At 35.2% G+C, this 15,656-nt stretch overlaps 2 protein-coding genes across 6 annotated transcripts; one reads left to right on the top strand and one right to left on the bottom strand.

Annotated features, from left to right (window-relative positions):
* The first annotated feature begins 567 nt into the window (after positions 1-567).
* LOC130738753 (pentatricopeptide repeat-containing protein At1g12300, mitochondrial-like) lies at positions 568-5,588 on the top strand. 4 transcript variants are annotated; one of them, XM_057590893.1, is made up of 5 exons: positions 568-3,167; positions 4,005-4,127; positions 4,396-4,442; positions 4,517-4,717; positions 5,151-5,588. In XM_057590893.1, exon 1 carries the CDS (start codon positions 656-658, stop codon positions 2,273-2,275), a length of 1,620 nt encoding a protein of 539 aa, XP_057446876.1. In that variant the 5' UTR covers positions 568-655; the 3' UTR covers positions 2,276-3,167; positions 4,005-4,127; positions 4,396-4,442; positions 4,517-4,717; positions 5,151-5,588. The 4 variants fall into 4 exon arrangements, with proteins under 4 accessions (XP_057446876.1, XP_057446874.1, XP_057446873.1 ...); XM_057590891.1 differs by having other exon boundaries at positions 568-3,209; XM_057590890.1 differs by having other exon boundaries at positions 568-4,127.
* A 2,076-nt stretch (positions 5,589-7,664) lies between these two features.
* LOC130738752 (uncharacterized) lies at positions 7,665-15,060 on the bottom strand. 2 transcript variants are annotated; one of them, XM_057590889.1, is made up of 11 exons: positions 14,598-15,053; positions 13,305-13,373; positions 12,893-12,985; positions 12,613-12,734; positions 11,752-11,947; positions 11,508-11,683; positions 10,841-10,970; positions 9,493-9,653; positions 8,858-8,940; positions 8,639-8,744; positions 7,665-8,382 (listed from the first exon to the last, which is right to left on the bottom strand). In XM_057590889.1, the coding sequence occupies exons 1-11, from the start codon at positions 14,913-14,915 to the stop codon at positions 8,178-8,180; spliced, it is 1,659 nt and encodes a 552-aa protein (XP_057446872.1). In that variant the 5' UTR covers positions 14,916-15,053; the 3' UTR covers positions 7,665-8,177. The 2 variants fall into 2 exon arrangements, 1 of the variants encoding a protein (XP_057446872.1); XR_009019570.1 differs by lacking the exon at positions 7,665-8,382 and having other exon boundaries at positions 8,679-8,744; positions 8,858-9,277; positions 14,598-15,060.
* Between the last annotated feature and the right edge of the window lie 596 nt (positions 15,061-15,656).

The following is a 15,656-nucleotide window of genomic DNA, read 5'->3' as shown; positions in this document are numbered from 1 at the left end:
GCCTCATCATCATCGTCATCATCGTTGCGGAGCGAAAACCAGACATTCGGACTGAAGTGAAAACCTATTTTTCTAATTTTTAATAATTACGATTAGTGTCATTAATGAAAGAACAAAAAAACACGTTGTTCTCCGTGTTTTTTCATGTTTCCAAAACAGAAATACGTAAATAGAAAACAAAAACAATTTTTTCCTGTTTTGGTTTTTTTAAAAAAATAGGTAACAATTTTTAAATCAATTATGAGAAAACAACTTTATCAAACACGTCTCTTTGTTTTTAAATTTTATAAAAAAAAAAAAGACAATCAAAAAAAATTTATAAAAAAGAAAACTGTTTTTAAAAGTAGAAAACAAACAGGCCCTAGGACTTTTTATTTTTTTTCAATCTCTTTGAATTTGAATATAAATATTAAAGTTCATTTTGTTAACAGTTAAGAAAGTTAACTAATTTGAAATTATCTTAATAAAGAAATATACATGACAACTTCAAATTATATTTCATGGAAGAAAAAAAACTTCAAATTATATTTTGATGTGAGAACAGTGTATAAAAAAAATGAGGAAAAATTGTTAGTGTCCTGAATGGTAAAGGAGATTGGTGTTGTGTGTGTTTTGTCACTGTTTAAGCCTACAACGAAGCTCAGAGAACACTACAATGTCGTCTTTGTTTCGGTTAAGGTTTTTCTGGAACCCCTCTTGTCTTGTTCGCTCACACTCTCACTCTCCGCACCCTTTCATTCCCAATCACAACGCTGACGACGCCGTTTCCTCTTTCCTTCACATGCTCCATTTGCACCCTGCACCTTCCATCATCGAGTTTAACAAGATCTTAGGTTCCCTTGTGAAGATGAAGCATTACCCCATTGCTCTTTCCCTTTCTCAACAGTTGCAGTTCAAAGGAATCACACCCACCATTGTTACTTTGAGCATCTTGATTAATTGTTTCTGCCATCTGGGTCAGATGAGCTTCGCTTTCTCTGTATTGGGTAATATTCTCAAAAGGGGTTATCACCCAAACACCATAACGTTGAATACACTCATCAAGGGTCTGTGTCTTAATGGTGATGTTAGGAGAGCACTGCACTTTCATGATGTTGTGGTAGCAAAGGGATTTCAGCTGAACCAGGTTACTTATGGGATTTTGATTAAAGGGTTATGCAAAGTGGGAGAAACAAGAGCTGCTTTGCAGTTGCTGAGACGGATTGAATCGCTGTCGGTTAAGCCTGATGTGGTAATGTATAGTACAATCATTGATAGCCTATGCAAAGATAAACTTGTCAATGATGCATGTGATTTATATCATGAAATGATTGTTAAGGGAATTTCTCCCAATGTTGTCACTTGTACTAGTTTAATATATGGATTTTGCATTGTGGGTCAATTGAAAGACGCAGTTCGTTTGTTCAATGAAATGGAATTGAATAACATTAAGCCAGATGTTTATAGTTTTAATGTATTGGTTGATGGATTGTGCAAGGAAGGAAAGGTGAGACATGCTAAAAGTGTGTTAGCTGTGATGATAAAAGAAGGTGTGGAACCGGATTCTGCTACGTATAATACCCTAATGGATGGGTATTGCCTAATTAGTGAAATGACCAAGGCCCAAAATGTATTTAACTCTATGGCTCGAAGGGGAGTGACTCCTAATGTTCGAAGCTACAATATCATGATTAATGGGTTCTGTAAGGTTAAAATGGTGGAGGAAGCCATGAACCTCTTCAAAGAAATGCATTGCAGAAAGCTTATTCCTGATATGGTAACATATAGTTGTCTTGTTGATGGTTTGTGCAAAGCAGGGAGAATCTCTCATGTTTGGGAGCTTGTTGATGAGATGCATGATAGAGGTCACTCGGCTAATGTAATCACCTACACTTCCTTATTGGATGGTTTATGCAAAAACCATCATTTTGATAAGGCAATTGCATTATTCATGAAAATTAAAGATCGCGGAATTCAGCCAGATATACACACCTACACAGTGATAATTGATGGACTATGCAAAGTTGGAAGGCTTAAGAATGCACAAGAGATTTTTCAGGTTCTTCTTAGTGAAGGCTACAATGTAGATGTCAAGACATACACTGTTATGATCAATGGGTATTGTAAAAATGGTTTATTTGATGAAGCTCAGGCCTTGCTGTCAAAAATGGATGACAATGGTTGCATTCCTGATGCTGTGACTTTCGAAACAATAATTTGTGCTCTCTTTGAAAAAAATGAGAATGATAAGGCAGAAAGACTTCTTCATGAAATGATTGCTAGAAATCTATTATAAGGATGAAACTAAATCTTGTGTAGTTTTAAGTCATCCAACAAGAAATGAAGAATATAGAAAGTTGAATACGAAGTTTATATTTGACACAGTGCGACCTTACTTCAGTTTGGTTTTCATGTGAGCAAGTGCGACCTTCTCACCATGTACACTAACTCCTGCTATATAAACCATTGTTTATGTTGATGACATTGTCATTACAAGGAGCTTCTCTTAACTTATCAACCACTTTATTTCACAACTTAACTGTACTTTTTTGGTATATTTGATTCTGCCGACAAAGTGTTTGAAGTGTGGTCTGAGTTATGGATAGATAGATTGTTCCAGTAAATTGTGATTCATGGCTCCACTGTGAAGTAGATATTCTTGCTTGCATTTCATTCATGTGATCTATTTGACTATACAAAAGCAAGTGCTGAGCCTTGCTTTCATTTATTTGGGCATAATAGATCTTAAACTTGTCAGTTTTGATATTTGCAGGGTAAGATGTTCTTGACTCCTTGTAATCAAAATTTCGCTCAACCAAACATTTTATTTAATTCTGTATAGCTATAGTGAAAATAGCCTGTGGTTGTGAATGACAGTTTTTTCAATTATTCCTCTCACTTTATGAGTTACTTCTTTGTTTCAACCTTTTTACTTTGAGTTTATAGTGGTTTTGGAATTTTCGATGTCTTGGTTCTTTTTCCATACTTGTACTGTGTTACTAATCTACCTCTTATGTTGAGCCTTTGTGCCGTCGAAGCTCATTCATCATTGAGAGAGGAAACTGTCGCTGTTGGCTTCGTCATCCTCCTACAAAGGAAGTGCTCCGTCGAAGCTCATGTGTTGTCTGTGGTTTTCCATTGAAACTCGTCACTGTCAAAGGTTATTTTAGGACTAAGGATTCTTTCGAGTAAGTGAAAGAGCTTCTGGATTGTGTCCAGCTTTTAATTTGGTATGGTTCGATTGGTTTGCTTTCATGTTCCGATAAGCCTTATTGTTGGAGTGGTTTAATTTCTATTAACCTGTTCCCTCGTGTTGTCCAGATATCATTTTATAGGAACCAAACAAGTTTCAAGTATCATTTTGTTATTTTAAGGAACATCTACGGGAAATCAGATGATAAATTCTTGCTGACTTGTGTTTGATATATTATAAGGTTTTGTGCTTGCAGTTTTAAACATGAATTCCTCTTCCACATGTGTTATGGTATATAAATTTTCACTTCACTCCCCTCTGCCCTATGGGACATGCTTATTTTGCGTTTTGGAAAATATTTAGAGATTCAAGAGATAGGTGTCGAGTGTCTATGTGCTGTGTATTACTTTAGTTGATAATCTTTCTTTTTTGTGTTTGATGTGTGAGACTAGTTTAATATCTGCTCCATTTTCAATTAGAAGTATGGAACTGTAGATGTTCATAACTTGTTGAAAACATCCCTTTGGAAGTTATGGCAAATTAAACTAAACAGAGTTTGTTTCTTTAGCTTTTTTTCCAAATTCACCAGATCCTTTCATGAACTTTGCTAAAGCAGGGATTAAGGCAATGCTAGTTGAGAAATATATTATACCCTCCAAGGCTCCAATATTATGGCATTGATTGGTTGACCATTTTTTTCTTTTTGTGTGCTAAACAGGTTTTTATTAATGATGCTGTTCTAGCTCCAATAAACCTTTTTGTATTTTTTCTCCTCCTTGTTTTGGAACTTTCCACACTTGTTACTGCTAAAAAGTTCTCTCATTATGAATAGGTACATTGATGAGGTTGAACTCCAAAGGTTCATGATTAAGGAAGAAGTGAGTTTTGTCTATCCCCCCTACTTGCAAAAGCAGAGACGGATCATATTACCATAAAGTCATTAGCAACATGGGTGGTAAAGTCTTCTATATATGTTCATATAGAACTTTGTTACAGTAATGAAGGATTTAAATATAGAGATCGCAATGGCAAAAATACTTATATTCCTCCTCACATCGCAGCTATTACTTGCGGGTTTCATGATTTTAAACACATGCAAGAATATATATATATATATATATATATATATAAATATATATATATATATATGTATATATGTATATATACATACATACATAGTACATACATACATATATAAAAAGCTGTCATCTTTGTGTTTGTAGTGCATCCATTTGATGTTGGTGATCGATGTGTTGCAAATGGTGTTTAGGTAAATCTATAGTACCTATATTTTTATATTATTGATTGAGATTTGCATATTAATGTGTTATGATAACATGGCAGGTGTTGCTTGAAGAAATGAATATATTGACAATAGTCTTCTTGATGGCTTGATAACGAAAAGGTTTACTTGACAAACTCTGTCCTGGCCACAAAACCCATTAGCTATTACAGAAGGCCATATATGGTTGACAATGTAGAGTTCTCAATTGATTTTATGACACCGGCCGGATAAAATTGGAGCACAGAAAGAAAAATAAAGAGGTATGCTTATTGTATCTTCATGGGTAAATCAGTAGGGTCTTTATTATCCTTTTTGTCTTGGGAAACTTGAACTCCCTTCATTAGATGCATTTTCGTTATAGGATCATGTCATGGCTTCCAAGTTCCAAGTATTCTTTTGTCCATTCCTGGACAAAGTAATTCTTGCTATATAGTGAGCATGTTGTATTACCGTATTGTGAATTAAGATCTTGCTTTGAAGTTTGATTGAGACTTAATGGTCCAATCCCCTTATTGTAAGTCAAGGTGTTCTTCTCAAATATGAAGATAGATAGGTGGTAAGTGGTAACAATTTTCCCAGGTTTTTTCAAAGTTGTTATTTGGAAATTAAAGGATGACTGGAGTTTTGTCGCGAAATTGGAACAACTCTTATATTTCTGTTTTTCTTATTTCCAATGTCTTTTTTGAAAATTAGATAATTGGAGAGAACTCCGCAATTCTGGCATCCTGGTCACAACTTGGTAGTGATGTAGATTGAAAATGAGAATAAGACTAAGATGGTTCTCTTTGTTACCCACACAATGAACTTTCAAGAGTTTGAGGAGAAGAGCAAGCAGAGAAGTGAGCTGGTGATGGAAATAAAGAAAATATGTGAAGAGCTCAATATCAAATACAACCTTCTTCTGCTAGATGCTCATCTTAGGCATGTGGAACCAGAGGCAATAAAGCAGGGGAGGCTAATTTTTCCATAGGATTACACTCCCAAAACTCTTGGATGAAGATTTGAAGTCTGTTACATTATTTATATTCATTTGAAAATTGAAACCAAATTGGTTGGTGTCCCAAGAGTGCTCGAAGTTTCTTACTTTAATTTGTTATTTGTTATAATCAAAGAGAAAAACTCATGAAGCTAGCAATCAAGTAACATTTAGCTATACTGCCATCCAATATCACTTAAAATTCTTAAAAGTCACGTTTTATTAAAACGATCAATGTACTTGGACATAAGCAAAAGTAACATTTAGCTAGTGCCATACAACATTATTATTATTGTTTTTATTATTCTAGTACCCTTCCAATAATGAACCAGCCCTTAAAGGAACTGAAGGGCCTAATAATTAACTAGAGGTCCCTGGCTTTGGTTGAACATGAATGCGCTCACTTCATCTGGGTTAAGCTTGTATGCATAATGCATTTGCAAGAACATCTCTAGGAATGGATCATCCTATTATTATTAGGGATTGTTAGGATCTAAATATTAGGGAGATTTACTTTATTTTAGGAAGTTAATCTTTTATTATGTTTTGAGAATTATGGAGTAGTAAGGGAACCAGCCCTTTGGAGGAACCGGCCTCTAGGTTCTGAAAGAGGATCCAAACTCTCAGTTCTTGTTATCGTTTTATTTTTCAGTTTATATAATAAAAATATCAAAAATATTATCATTTATCACTTTTCTCTTATGTTTCATTACGTTAGGATTTTCGGATCCTAACAATTGGTCCCACCCGCGGGATCTGAATTCCGCCGGCCACCGCCACGCACCACTGCCTTTCCTCTTTGCCTCTCCCGCGACAGCACCACTTCCAACTAGTTCACTGCATCTGCCAGATCTGTCGCTAACACTAATAGTAGCCGTGCTACAATACCGCACACTGTTCATTTGCGTTTTTTCCCTAGTTCTTTCCATCATGGACATGGAGGAATAGCAAACTATTGTTGAGGAGTTTCCCAAGTTTGATGGGAGGAATCCAGTTTCGTGGATGACTCGGGCCCATCAAATCTTCAAGAAACACAGTTTGCAAGAGAAAGATAAGGTGCAATTAGCATTCATTAGCATGGATGGGGCCGTCATTGTTTTTATTTTTCTTGTTATCATAATCTTGACCTTACTTGAAATTCATTTATCTCACTCTTGCTTCAACGTTTTGGTACTGTTTCTGAGAGGCTGCAATTTCTCAGACAAAGAGGTAACATTGTGAGAAATTGCAGCCTCTCAGAAACGGTACCAAAACATCGAAGTAAGAGTGAGATAAATGAATTCCAGGTAAGGTCAAGATTATGATAATAACAAAAATAAAACCAATGAATGGCTGCCCCATCCATGCTAATGAATGACAATTGCACCTTATTTTCCTCCTGCAAACGGTGTTTCTTTTATGGGCTCAAGTGATCCACGACATTGGATTCACCCCATCAAACTTAGGAAACTCCTCAACAATAGTTTGTCATTCCTCCATGTCCATGATGAAAAGAACTTGGGGAAGAAAAAAACAAACACGGATGAACAAGGCGCAGTTACTATGCGCGGCTACTATAGCGTTTATTTTTTAAAATAGCGACAGAAAGCGGCAGATTTGGCAACGGTAGTGAACTGTGGCTGGAAGTGGTGTTGTCGCTGTAGAGGCAAAGAGGAAAGGCAATGGTGCGTGGCGGTGGATGGCGGAATTCGGATCTTACAAGTCGGACCAATTGTTAGGATCCGAAATCCTAACCTAGTGAAACAGAAGAGAAAAGAGATAAAAATACTATTTTTGATATTTTTATTATATAAACTGAAAAATAAAAACATAATAAGAACTAAAAGAGGTTGAATCCTCTTCAGAACCTAAAGGTTGGTTCCTCCAAAGGGCTGGTTCCTTACAACTCCATAATTCTCAAAACATGAAAACTCCTAATGATTCTACTCCTATTTATAATAACTAATCATAATAACAATAAACTTAACCCTTAAGAAAATAAAAGATAAACTACCCCAAATAAAAGAAAACCTCTTAAAATAAAGGATAACCTCCTAGAATAAAAGATACACTTTTAATCTAAAAGATAATCCAACCCATAATAAAAGATTAACTTCTAAAATAACCTCACATGCGTTGTCGCACCTTAGTGACATATAGATTTTATTATTTTCACCACACTGAATCTTCACCCATCAAATTCAGTTCAACATAAAATATAAGGCATGACAATAAAAAAGAAGATTGGAAACTTGGCAACAAAGTCATGTATTCAAATATAATTTAGAGCAATGGCCAACCAACAGTATCAGTTGTAAACACTTTCTCTTCACTTTCTTTAGCACTATTTACAAATGTTAAGGATTCACAATCACACACCACACCAACTTCAAATATCGAAGGAACATGTTTGAACACCAGCCGCCAAAGGTGTAGAGATTACAATTTATGCCTCACTGTAGTTCCTAAATCCTAAAATGGATATTGTGCCCTAGCTAATCAAGGATGGGGAAAAACACAAAAGGAGAATTCAAGCCCTTAATCTAGCTCAAAAAGAATGTTTTCGGGGGCATTTGGGCTAAAAATAGATGGCTGAAAGATTTGGAAGAAAATTACAAACACTTGCTTGAAAGTGGAGTGATGTGGCTCTCTCAATTATAGCTGAAAATCGCCCTCTACCAAGCATCAAGGCATGAAACCAAAACCTTTCCATCCCACTCCACTTTCACTCTCCTTATTTTCGAGTTTTTATACCACCAATACCCTCAAAATTTTTCACTGTGTGTTCTATTAATGAAGTATTGGGTCAATGAGTTCTTAGACTTTGCTATAGATGCAAAAATCAATGTTAAAATGAAAATAACAAAAAAGGAATCTGGGACTGAATGATTTTGGTGGCCGAATCTCCACAAGGATGCATGTGATGCATCCTGGCTAATTGAAGCAAACCTTTCTTCAGATTGTCCTCCCCTGTACATAAAGAAATGAGTAAGAATCTTGTCTCTGCATAATTCATTAACACTTCTATGCTTGGAAGATTAGTTTTGTCAAGAGCTTCAAGATTCTTTATTTCATCTAAATATTAAAGGATGGTACTGCCTTCTTTGTTCAGGACAATTCATGTTGTCCAATTCTAAACATTCATGCGAAATCACACGTGATTGTTGATATAGTACATATAGTGTATGTACTATAACTTAAGAAGTACAGTGCAGCTCTACTATACCTTAAGAAGTTCGTGATTGATCTCCACACTGAATTTAATCCCTTGGTTGAAGCATCACATTTAGGATCCCTCTTTATAAATTCATCGAGTTTTCCTTCAGGTATCCCTACAAAGCACGATTATGAAAAATCCTGAATAATCTTTTTTGCATGTATGTTCAGCATAATTTCAAACAACTCTTCTTTAATTTTACAGTATCTAGGTAAAATGAACTATTACCAATGTCATTCGAAGACGCTGAATCACCTTTGCTGGGTGTTCTTAGTGAAGCTAACTGCTCAACAAGTACACGTTCGGTGCCACTAGAACAAGAAGGGTTTGAAGAGAATGAAAAGAAATCACACACAACTATAAGAAACTTCGTGAAATATAAGTAGCAATGTATTCACTTATGAGGAAGGATTCACTTATTATGAAGCTAACTGCTGTATATGTTTTTTTTTCAATGTGAAGTAATATGTCCTCACAATCCACTAAACAAAATTTGTTATACAAAGAATTTCAAACTCATCTTCAATGGAGGAAAGCATGTCATCTTTCAAGGATTACTGCAAGTACAAAGTGCACACCCAAATTTTAGGTGCAAAGTATACTGCTGGATGTTAGATAATGTGTACTCCAATATCAACATTAAATGCACTGCAAGAAAGGGGAATAAAGGCTGAAAATAAAATATTTACTGAAAATTGCTGCTCATGTGAACCACAATCAATGTAACAAGTATTCTGCACAGAAGCTCCCACAAAAGAAGGAAGTTTCTAGTACGTGTGAAATTTTAAATTAGATAATAGTCAATTATAAATTATTTCTTAAGGGTATAAGAAAGATCAAAAGATGGTCAGAGAACTACAGACCTGATATCCTTAGGAATAAGAACATTCACAATGAAAAAATGATCGCCTCGAATAGATGGTTTATTCATGTCTGGAACTCCCAAGCGTGAGATCTTAACTGAATCTCCAGGTTGAATCCCAGAGGGAATTTGGAGATCCCTAGAACCTTCAACAGTTTCTACCTGAACTCACCAAGTTTTAAGTCAAAACATACAAAAGCCCCAAGAAATTTCTTTATATTACGAATTATTGAAGACTACGAAATGCCTGAAAAAACATATATAATGATCAAACTTGAAATTTTGCTGCATATAGAGCACATTTAAATATGGCTAAAATAATAATATGGACTTCCAGGGATTACAAAAGCCTCTCCAACCATAAAATATTGGTATACTATTTTGGAAATGCCTATTGAAGCATGACCATCAACCACATGGAAGATATATAATTATTAATTGTTCTTAAAAAATATTAAATGCAGAAGATAGAAAATCAACCATGGTTGCCTTGGAAGCATGACTGTCTGGGTATATAACTGTGTTAAATGCAGTATATGATATTGCTAGCAAAGCGGAAAGACCTATTCTGAAGTGAACAATAAACTCTGTGGTTCAACAATATTTTCATTTTTAAAGTAGAATAAATTATTAGACAAAGAAGAGATTATCATCTATAGAGGATAATAAATCTTCCTAAGTAAAGACAATAAAGGAAAATGGTGACCCAATGTGGCAAGAAAAAGAAAAAAATCAACAAAGCTGTCAACCTTTTCACATATCAGTCATTTAGAAAACCTCTACAGAAACTACAAAAAGCTGAGCTCCAATGAATGGCCAAAAACATAGTACTACTTTGTATATTAAAAAAATGCACCAAAGATAATTCTTTCCAGTTGTCTGCATCAAAGGTGACAAATGTGATGTGTATGTCCGCAATGGTACCAGCCTTCCAGGAACTACATTTAAACTACTAACTTGACTAAGAAACAACCAAGAACCAGGGTTCGAATGCCCAGGAATTCTCAGAAATCCAAAACAACAAATCCTCAGACTTTAAACGTGATAATTTCTTAATCAATGTCAAAACGAAGACACCTACAAGGGTATCAATTATAACCAAGAGAAGGTCAAGTTCTAGTCAAATCAAATTCAAATAACTTGTTAAAGATAAGATCCTCAAAGTAGGAAAGATCCCTAAAATAAGAAAAATATTTCAATAACAAATCTCAATAAAATCCCTAAAAATAAGGAAAGATCCCGAAATAAGATAAAATTCTTAAATAAAATAATTATCTAAATCAACATTTTTCTTTTAATATGCATTAGGCACCACCAGTGTTACTTTTCTTTTTTGTGTTAGCAAATACCTTTTTAACTGACCCCAGTATTGCCTCTGTGAAGTCAATGTTAATCTTTGAGTATAAATGAAGACCCTCTCTCCAAACTCCTTGCTTTGCATCTACATGGAGGACCACAAAAAGATCCCCAGTTTTACGCCTGAAAAGAATGCACAAATTGATAGTTAGCACTTAGATGAGTAGAACTATTGTGATTCTGACTATATTTCTGCTTCTGGCTGCAAATCAAAAGTCTGATGAAAATGTGAACTTTTTTCATAACGTTCTCTTGGGCCTCAGATAAAGTAATATCTTTTTTCATCATTACATAAAATAAAATGAATTGGAGCGGTTATGGGGTAACTGACATGAATAATAAATCATGGGCGACTTCATCATGAACTAGTTAAAGAATTTCCTGCAAACCAAGAATTAGTAGGATAAGGCTTTGTTGTTGTAAGCTTATCCATATGAACAATTTGATATTTACATATAAATGTGAAGAAACTCTGGTTTACAGTCTACATTACAACTTCTATTTATGTTTATTATACTTAACTAGAATGCAACTCAGAGATCACAGTATGATCAAGTCAAAATTAAGGAGAATTTACATGTGCTGCAAATTCATGTATTGCAGATAGATCCTAAGAGGGTATACAGATACAAGCAAAACATTAATGGGCATGCTGCTAACCTATTCTTATCATAATTCCCTTCTCCTCGAATTCGCATTGTGTCTCCATCGTTGAGGCCAGGAGGAATGGCCACTTCCATTGTTCGTTTAGCTTGTAACTGACCACTGCCATCACATTTTCGACAGTGATCGGTGATTATCTTTCCAAGACCCCCACACTTAGAGCAGGTAGAAACCTGAATATCATATGATGTAAATATCCTTGTAATAATATAGCTGATTAAATCTATTTCATTTAAATTACCTGAGACATCATTCCAAAGGGTGTTTTTTGACTTCTCATTTCTCCTCCTCTGCCACCACAATTTGTGCATTGTTTAATGCAACTCTTTGATTTAGCTCCTGTACCATCACAAATATTACATGTCTGAAGACAAGAAACTTCAATCTCCCTCTGACCTCCAAAAATTGATTCTTCAAAGCTCAAATGAAGGTCATACCTGCATTTTAGAATAAAATTAAGTTAATGCCATGTATTTTTGCGCAAACTTCTAGCTGTTTTACAGTCAGGTATAAAAAATAGCATGATATATAAAGGAAAGAGGAACTCCAGCAATCTTCTTGCCTCTATGTGATGTCTCACTTGATGCATAACATGTAAAGCTTCTGATAAATTCATTAAATTTATGTATCAATAAATTGGGTGTATGACAAAACCTCATTGATTTGAGATGTAATGTCAAACTGCTCCACCTACAGCGTAAGCTTTTGAGATTGTTGATTTGTAACATGGTGTCAAAGCCTTTACAACCATGTATGGTATATAATTGAATTCTTAACATCTCCATTCTTATAAAACAAAGTTAAATTTATGCAAAATTCTTGTTTATCCTTTATTATTTATTTTTATTTCAGGAACAGACCTTGTCCCCCAACTTGCAGTTCTAACATCTTATGTTAGATAAATTTATTCTTTATACAAACAAGGGTAAAAAACCTTGGTCAAGAGAATGCTAGACAAAAAGAAATAAAAACTCAGTCATAAAGGCTGTGTCCTGTAATCCCCCAGTTAATTCTAAGAATTTGGTCATTCTTAGCACATGAGTGAACTGTTCTAAACTACCTTTCTATGTAACGATTCAAAAGCAAATTGAGACATAGTTACCGGATATCTTGGCCACGGTTTCTATTGTTTCTCATATTGAAGTTGAAGCCCCCTTCATCACTATCTCCAAATAGTCCATCTGAACGACCAAAGAATGCCTCGAATAAATCAAAAGGATCAACCTGATCAATTCAAAGGCATCAGCAGTAAAAATGGAATACGAAGATTGAGGTCTGTTTTAAAAGAAAAGAAAGTAACAGTTTTTACTTTCATGGAAGTATTTCATCATATCAAGAGTCTTTAGCATTGCACAAAGTAGAAGACTTGAATTTACACATACCCCAGATGCACTTGCTGGCCCTTCATTCTCTCCTTGTAGACCTGACTCACCAAAGCGATCATATAAAGATCTTTTCTCATCATCTGATAGGACCTATTTGCATGCTTTGTCACCATGTGAATAAAAAGATACAGATACAAATATAGCACATGAGCAGCTATGATCTATGAAGCAATACAATAATCCATCATTCTCATTAATCTAGCATTATATCACAGATGAAGAAAATACTATAATGCCATCGTTCAGACTTCACATTATGAACAAATAGAATACAAGAACAGAATGAAAAATGATTACGCATCGCGCTAGAATGTAGAAAAAGCCCCTTAATTATATCCAAATATAGGTCCTGATTGATCATATTTGGCTAACAATTGAAAAAATATCACTTCAGTGGAAGAAGCATTACCTCATATGCAGCACTAATCTCCTTGAACTTGTCCTCTGCCCCAGGGGATTTGTTCATATCTGGATGATACTGGTTCCCAAATGAAGAAAAAAAACGCCTGGTTATTAACAAATTATCTAAAAAGCACATGTTGTTGGGTAAAATTACATTAGTGATTTTACATTTGAAACACCCCTGTGCACGAGCTTTGGGCTTAAAAGTTAAAACGTAGACAATGCCATGTATCATCCAGGCTTAAAAGTTAAAACGTAGACAAGCAAATTTTACCTTGTGCAGAAATTTAACTCTTATTGAGTTTTGAGAAGAATTGAATTCTAGACTACATGGTCACAGAGGCCCTCACATCATGTCAAGAAACAATATTACCAAAAGCTTAAGTTGTTGGGTGAAGGTATATAATTGGTTTTACAGCTAGCCAGCACAACTTTACATTGTATATTTACAAGAACTATAAGTGCACCAAATGCCTTATACACATTTTCATAAAACTTTGGAATCACTAACTTCAGATAAATCTAATAAACGAAAGTGATTAATGATTGGTTTAGGTAGGGCGGCCGGCCCACTATGGGCACCTGTAGGGATTAGTGTGTGAGACCGCGATCCACAAACTGACGCATGGGACTCACCCTTTACTTGGGAATGAAGAGGGGAAACATAGCATGTCACAAGAGCGAGGCGAGGTTTGGAGTCCTACTGCGAGAGGGACACCTCGCGAGCCGGGCTTCTAGAGATGAGGCCTTTTGGCAAGCCAAGTAAATTTCGCTAATAAAAATAGAGCTTGGTGTGCTTTGATATAAAGGACACAATGATTCATGAATCAAGAAGTTATATTTCACACAGATTAGCGGAGAAGGAATCCATTTTCAACCAACTTATGCCTCATTGTTTAAAGTACAAAGAGATTTTCTGCTTCTCAATTCTCATATTGTCTTTTATATCAAGCAAATTTAAAGTGATTTTTTACTACTATATCTTCATCTACTCACTCTCAACTCAAGTACTCAACCAAGCATACCCAACATAAGGCAGAGAAAAATTATTCACATGCAATTTTTACAGAGCATTAACTTGTCCAATTGCCTTACCATTTCCCAAGCTAGAAATTAACAGAGAAAAACAATAATCACGCATAAACTTCCCTGAAAAACCAGATACCCCAGATTCCAATTTCTCTTCAGTAGCTCCATTTCCCCATAAACCAAACTTGACCCACTAAAATTACCACTCAACCACATCAAAATACACGAAAATCTCCATGACCCAGAAAAAAAAAGAAAAAAAAGATCCAACCTTTCGAGCTAGTTTCCGATAAGAGCTCTTGATTTCCTGAAGGGTAGCACTGCTGCTGACATTCAAAGTGGAGTAGAAATCAGTTTCAGCTTTGGCTCTAATCGCCGCCACCGCCGCACGGGGGCGGTTCCTGGTGGCAGAAAAGGGAAAACGGCTTGCCGTCCGGTGCTGGAGCATGGAAGCTGTGGTGGCACTGAATCTAGCATAGGTGACGAAAGTGATAGTGGAAGAAGAAGAAGGTGGTGATGATGCATTGGAGAATGGTGGTGTGTGGGTGAATGACATGGATGATGCAGAAGAAGGAATTTGATACATCATGTTTGTTCACAAGGAAGAGTAAGCTAGCTAACTGGTTAATGGGTATAGAAGAAGAGGGTTTAAGAGGGGTACAATTCTTTGTTGGATGAGTACCATAATTTAATGGTATGTGACTATAATTTAATGGGAGTGAATAATTACTTGAGTGTCTCAAAGATATAGGGTTTCTTGTGTTCATCTTGCACTAAGGAAAAACAAAATAATAATCCTTGAAAGTTGAAAGAAAGAAAAAAAATGATCAATTTAGTCCTAGAGGAACAAATATCACTCATATTAGTTTCTGAAATATTAAATTGAAATTTAGGTTAATCTATCAAAGGCAATTTGACCTATTTTCGTTGAATGAAAGTGGTCAACACTATATCTTCGGGACCAAAGTGAATATTTACTTAATTTTTAATAAACTAAACATGAACTTTAACTATTGAAAAAGGGTGTTAAAAATTTATTCTTAGTACAAGTTTAGAATTTGACCTTATTAACATTTAACACACTCATATTTTCTCAAACTCGAGTAGAATTATAATTATAAGAGCTTAGTAGATTTGCATAGAATTGTGAGTTTATCAATTTAATAAACTCTTAGGGTCTGTTTGGTACGCTGTATAGTATAAGGTCTGATTGTATTACGCCTGATAGGATAAGGTCTTTACATAATTTTAATACTATACAGCGTTTGGTCATACATTGTATAATTTGGTGGCAAATATGGTGGTGTGGTAGTGGTGGTATCGGAAGGTG

The sequence above is a fragment of the Lotus japonicus genome, chromosome 2, assembly GCF_012489685.1.
Source record: "Lotus japonicus ecotype B-129 chromosome 2, LjGifu_v1.2".
NCBI lineage: Eukaryota > Viridiplantae > Streptophyta > Magnoliopsida > Fabales > Fabaceae > Lotus > Lotus japonicus.
This window is presented reverse-complemented; position numbering and strand designations above follow the sequence as displayed.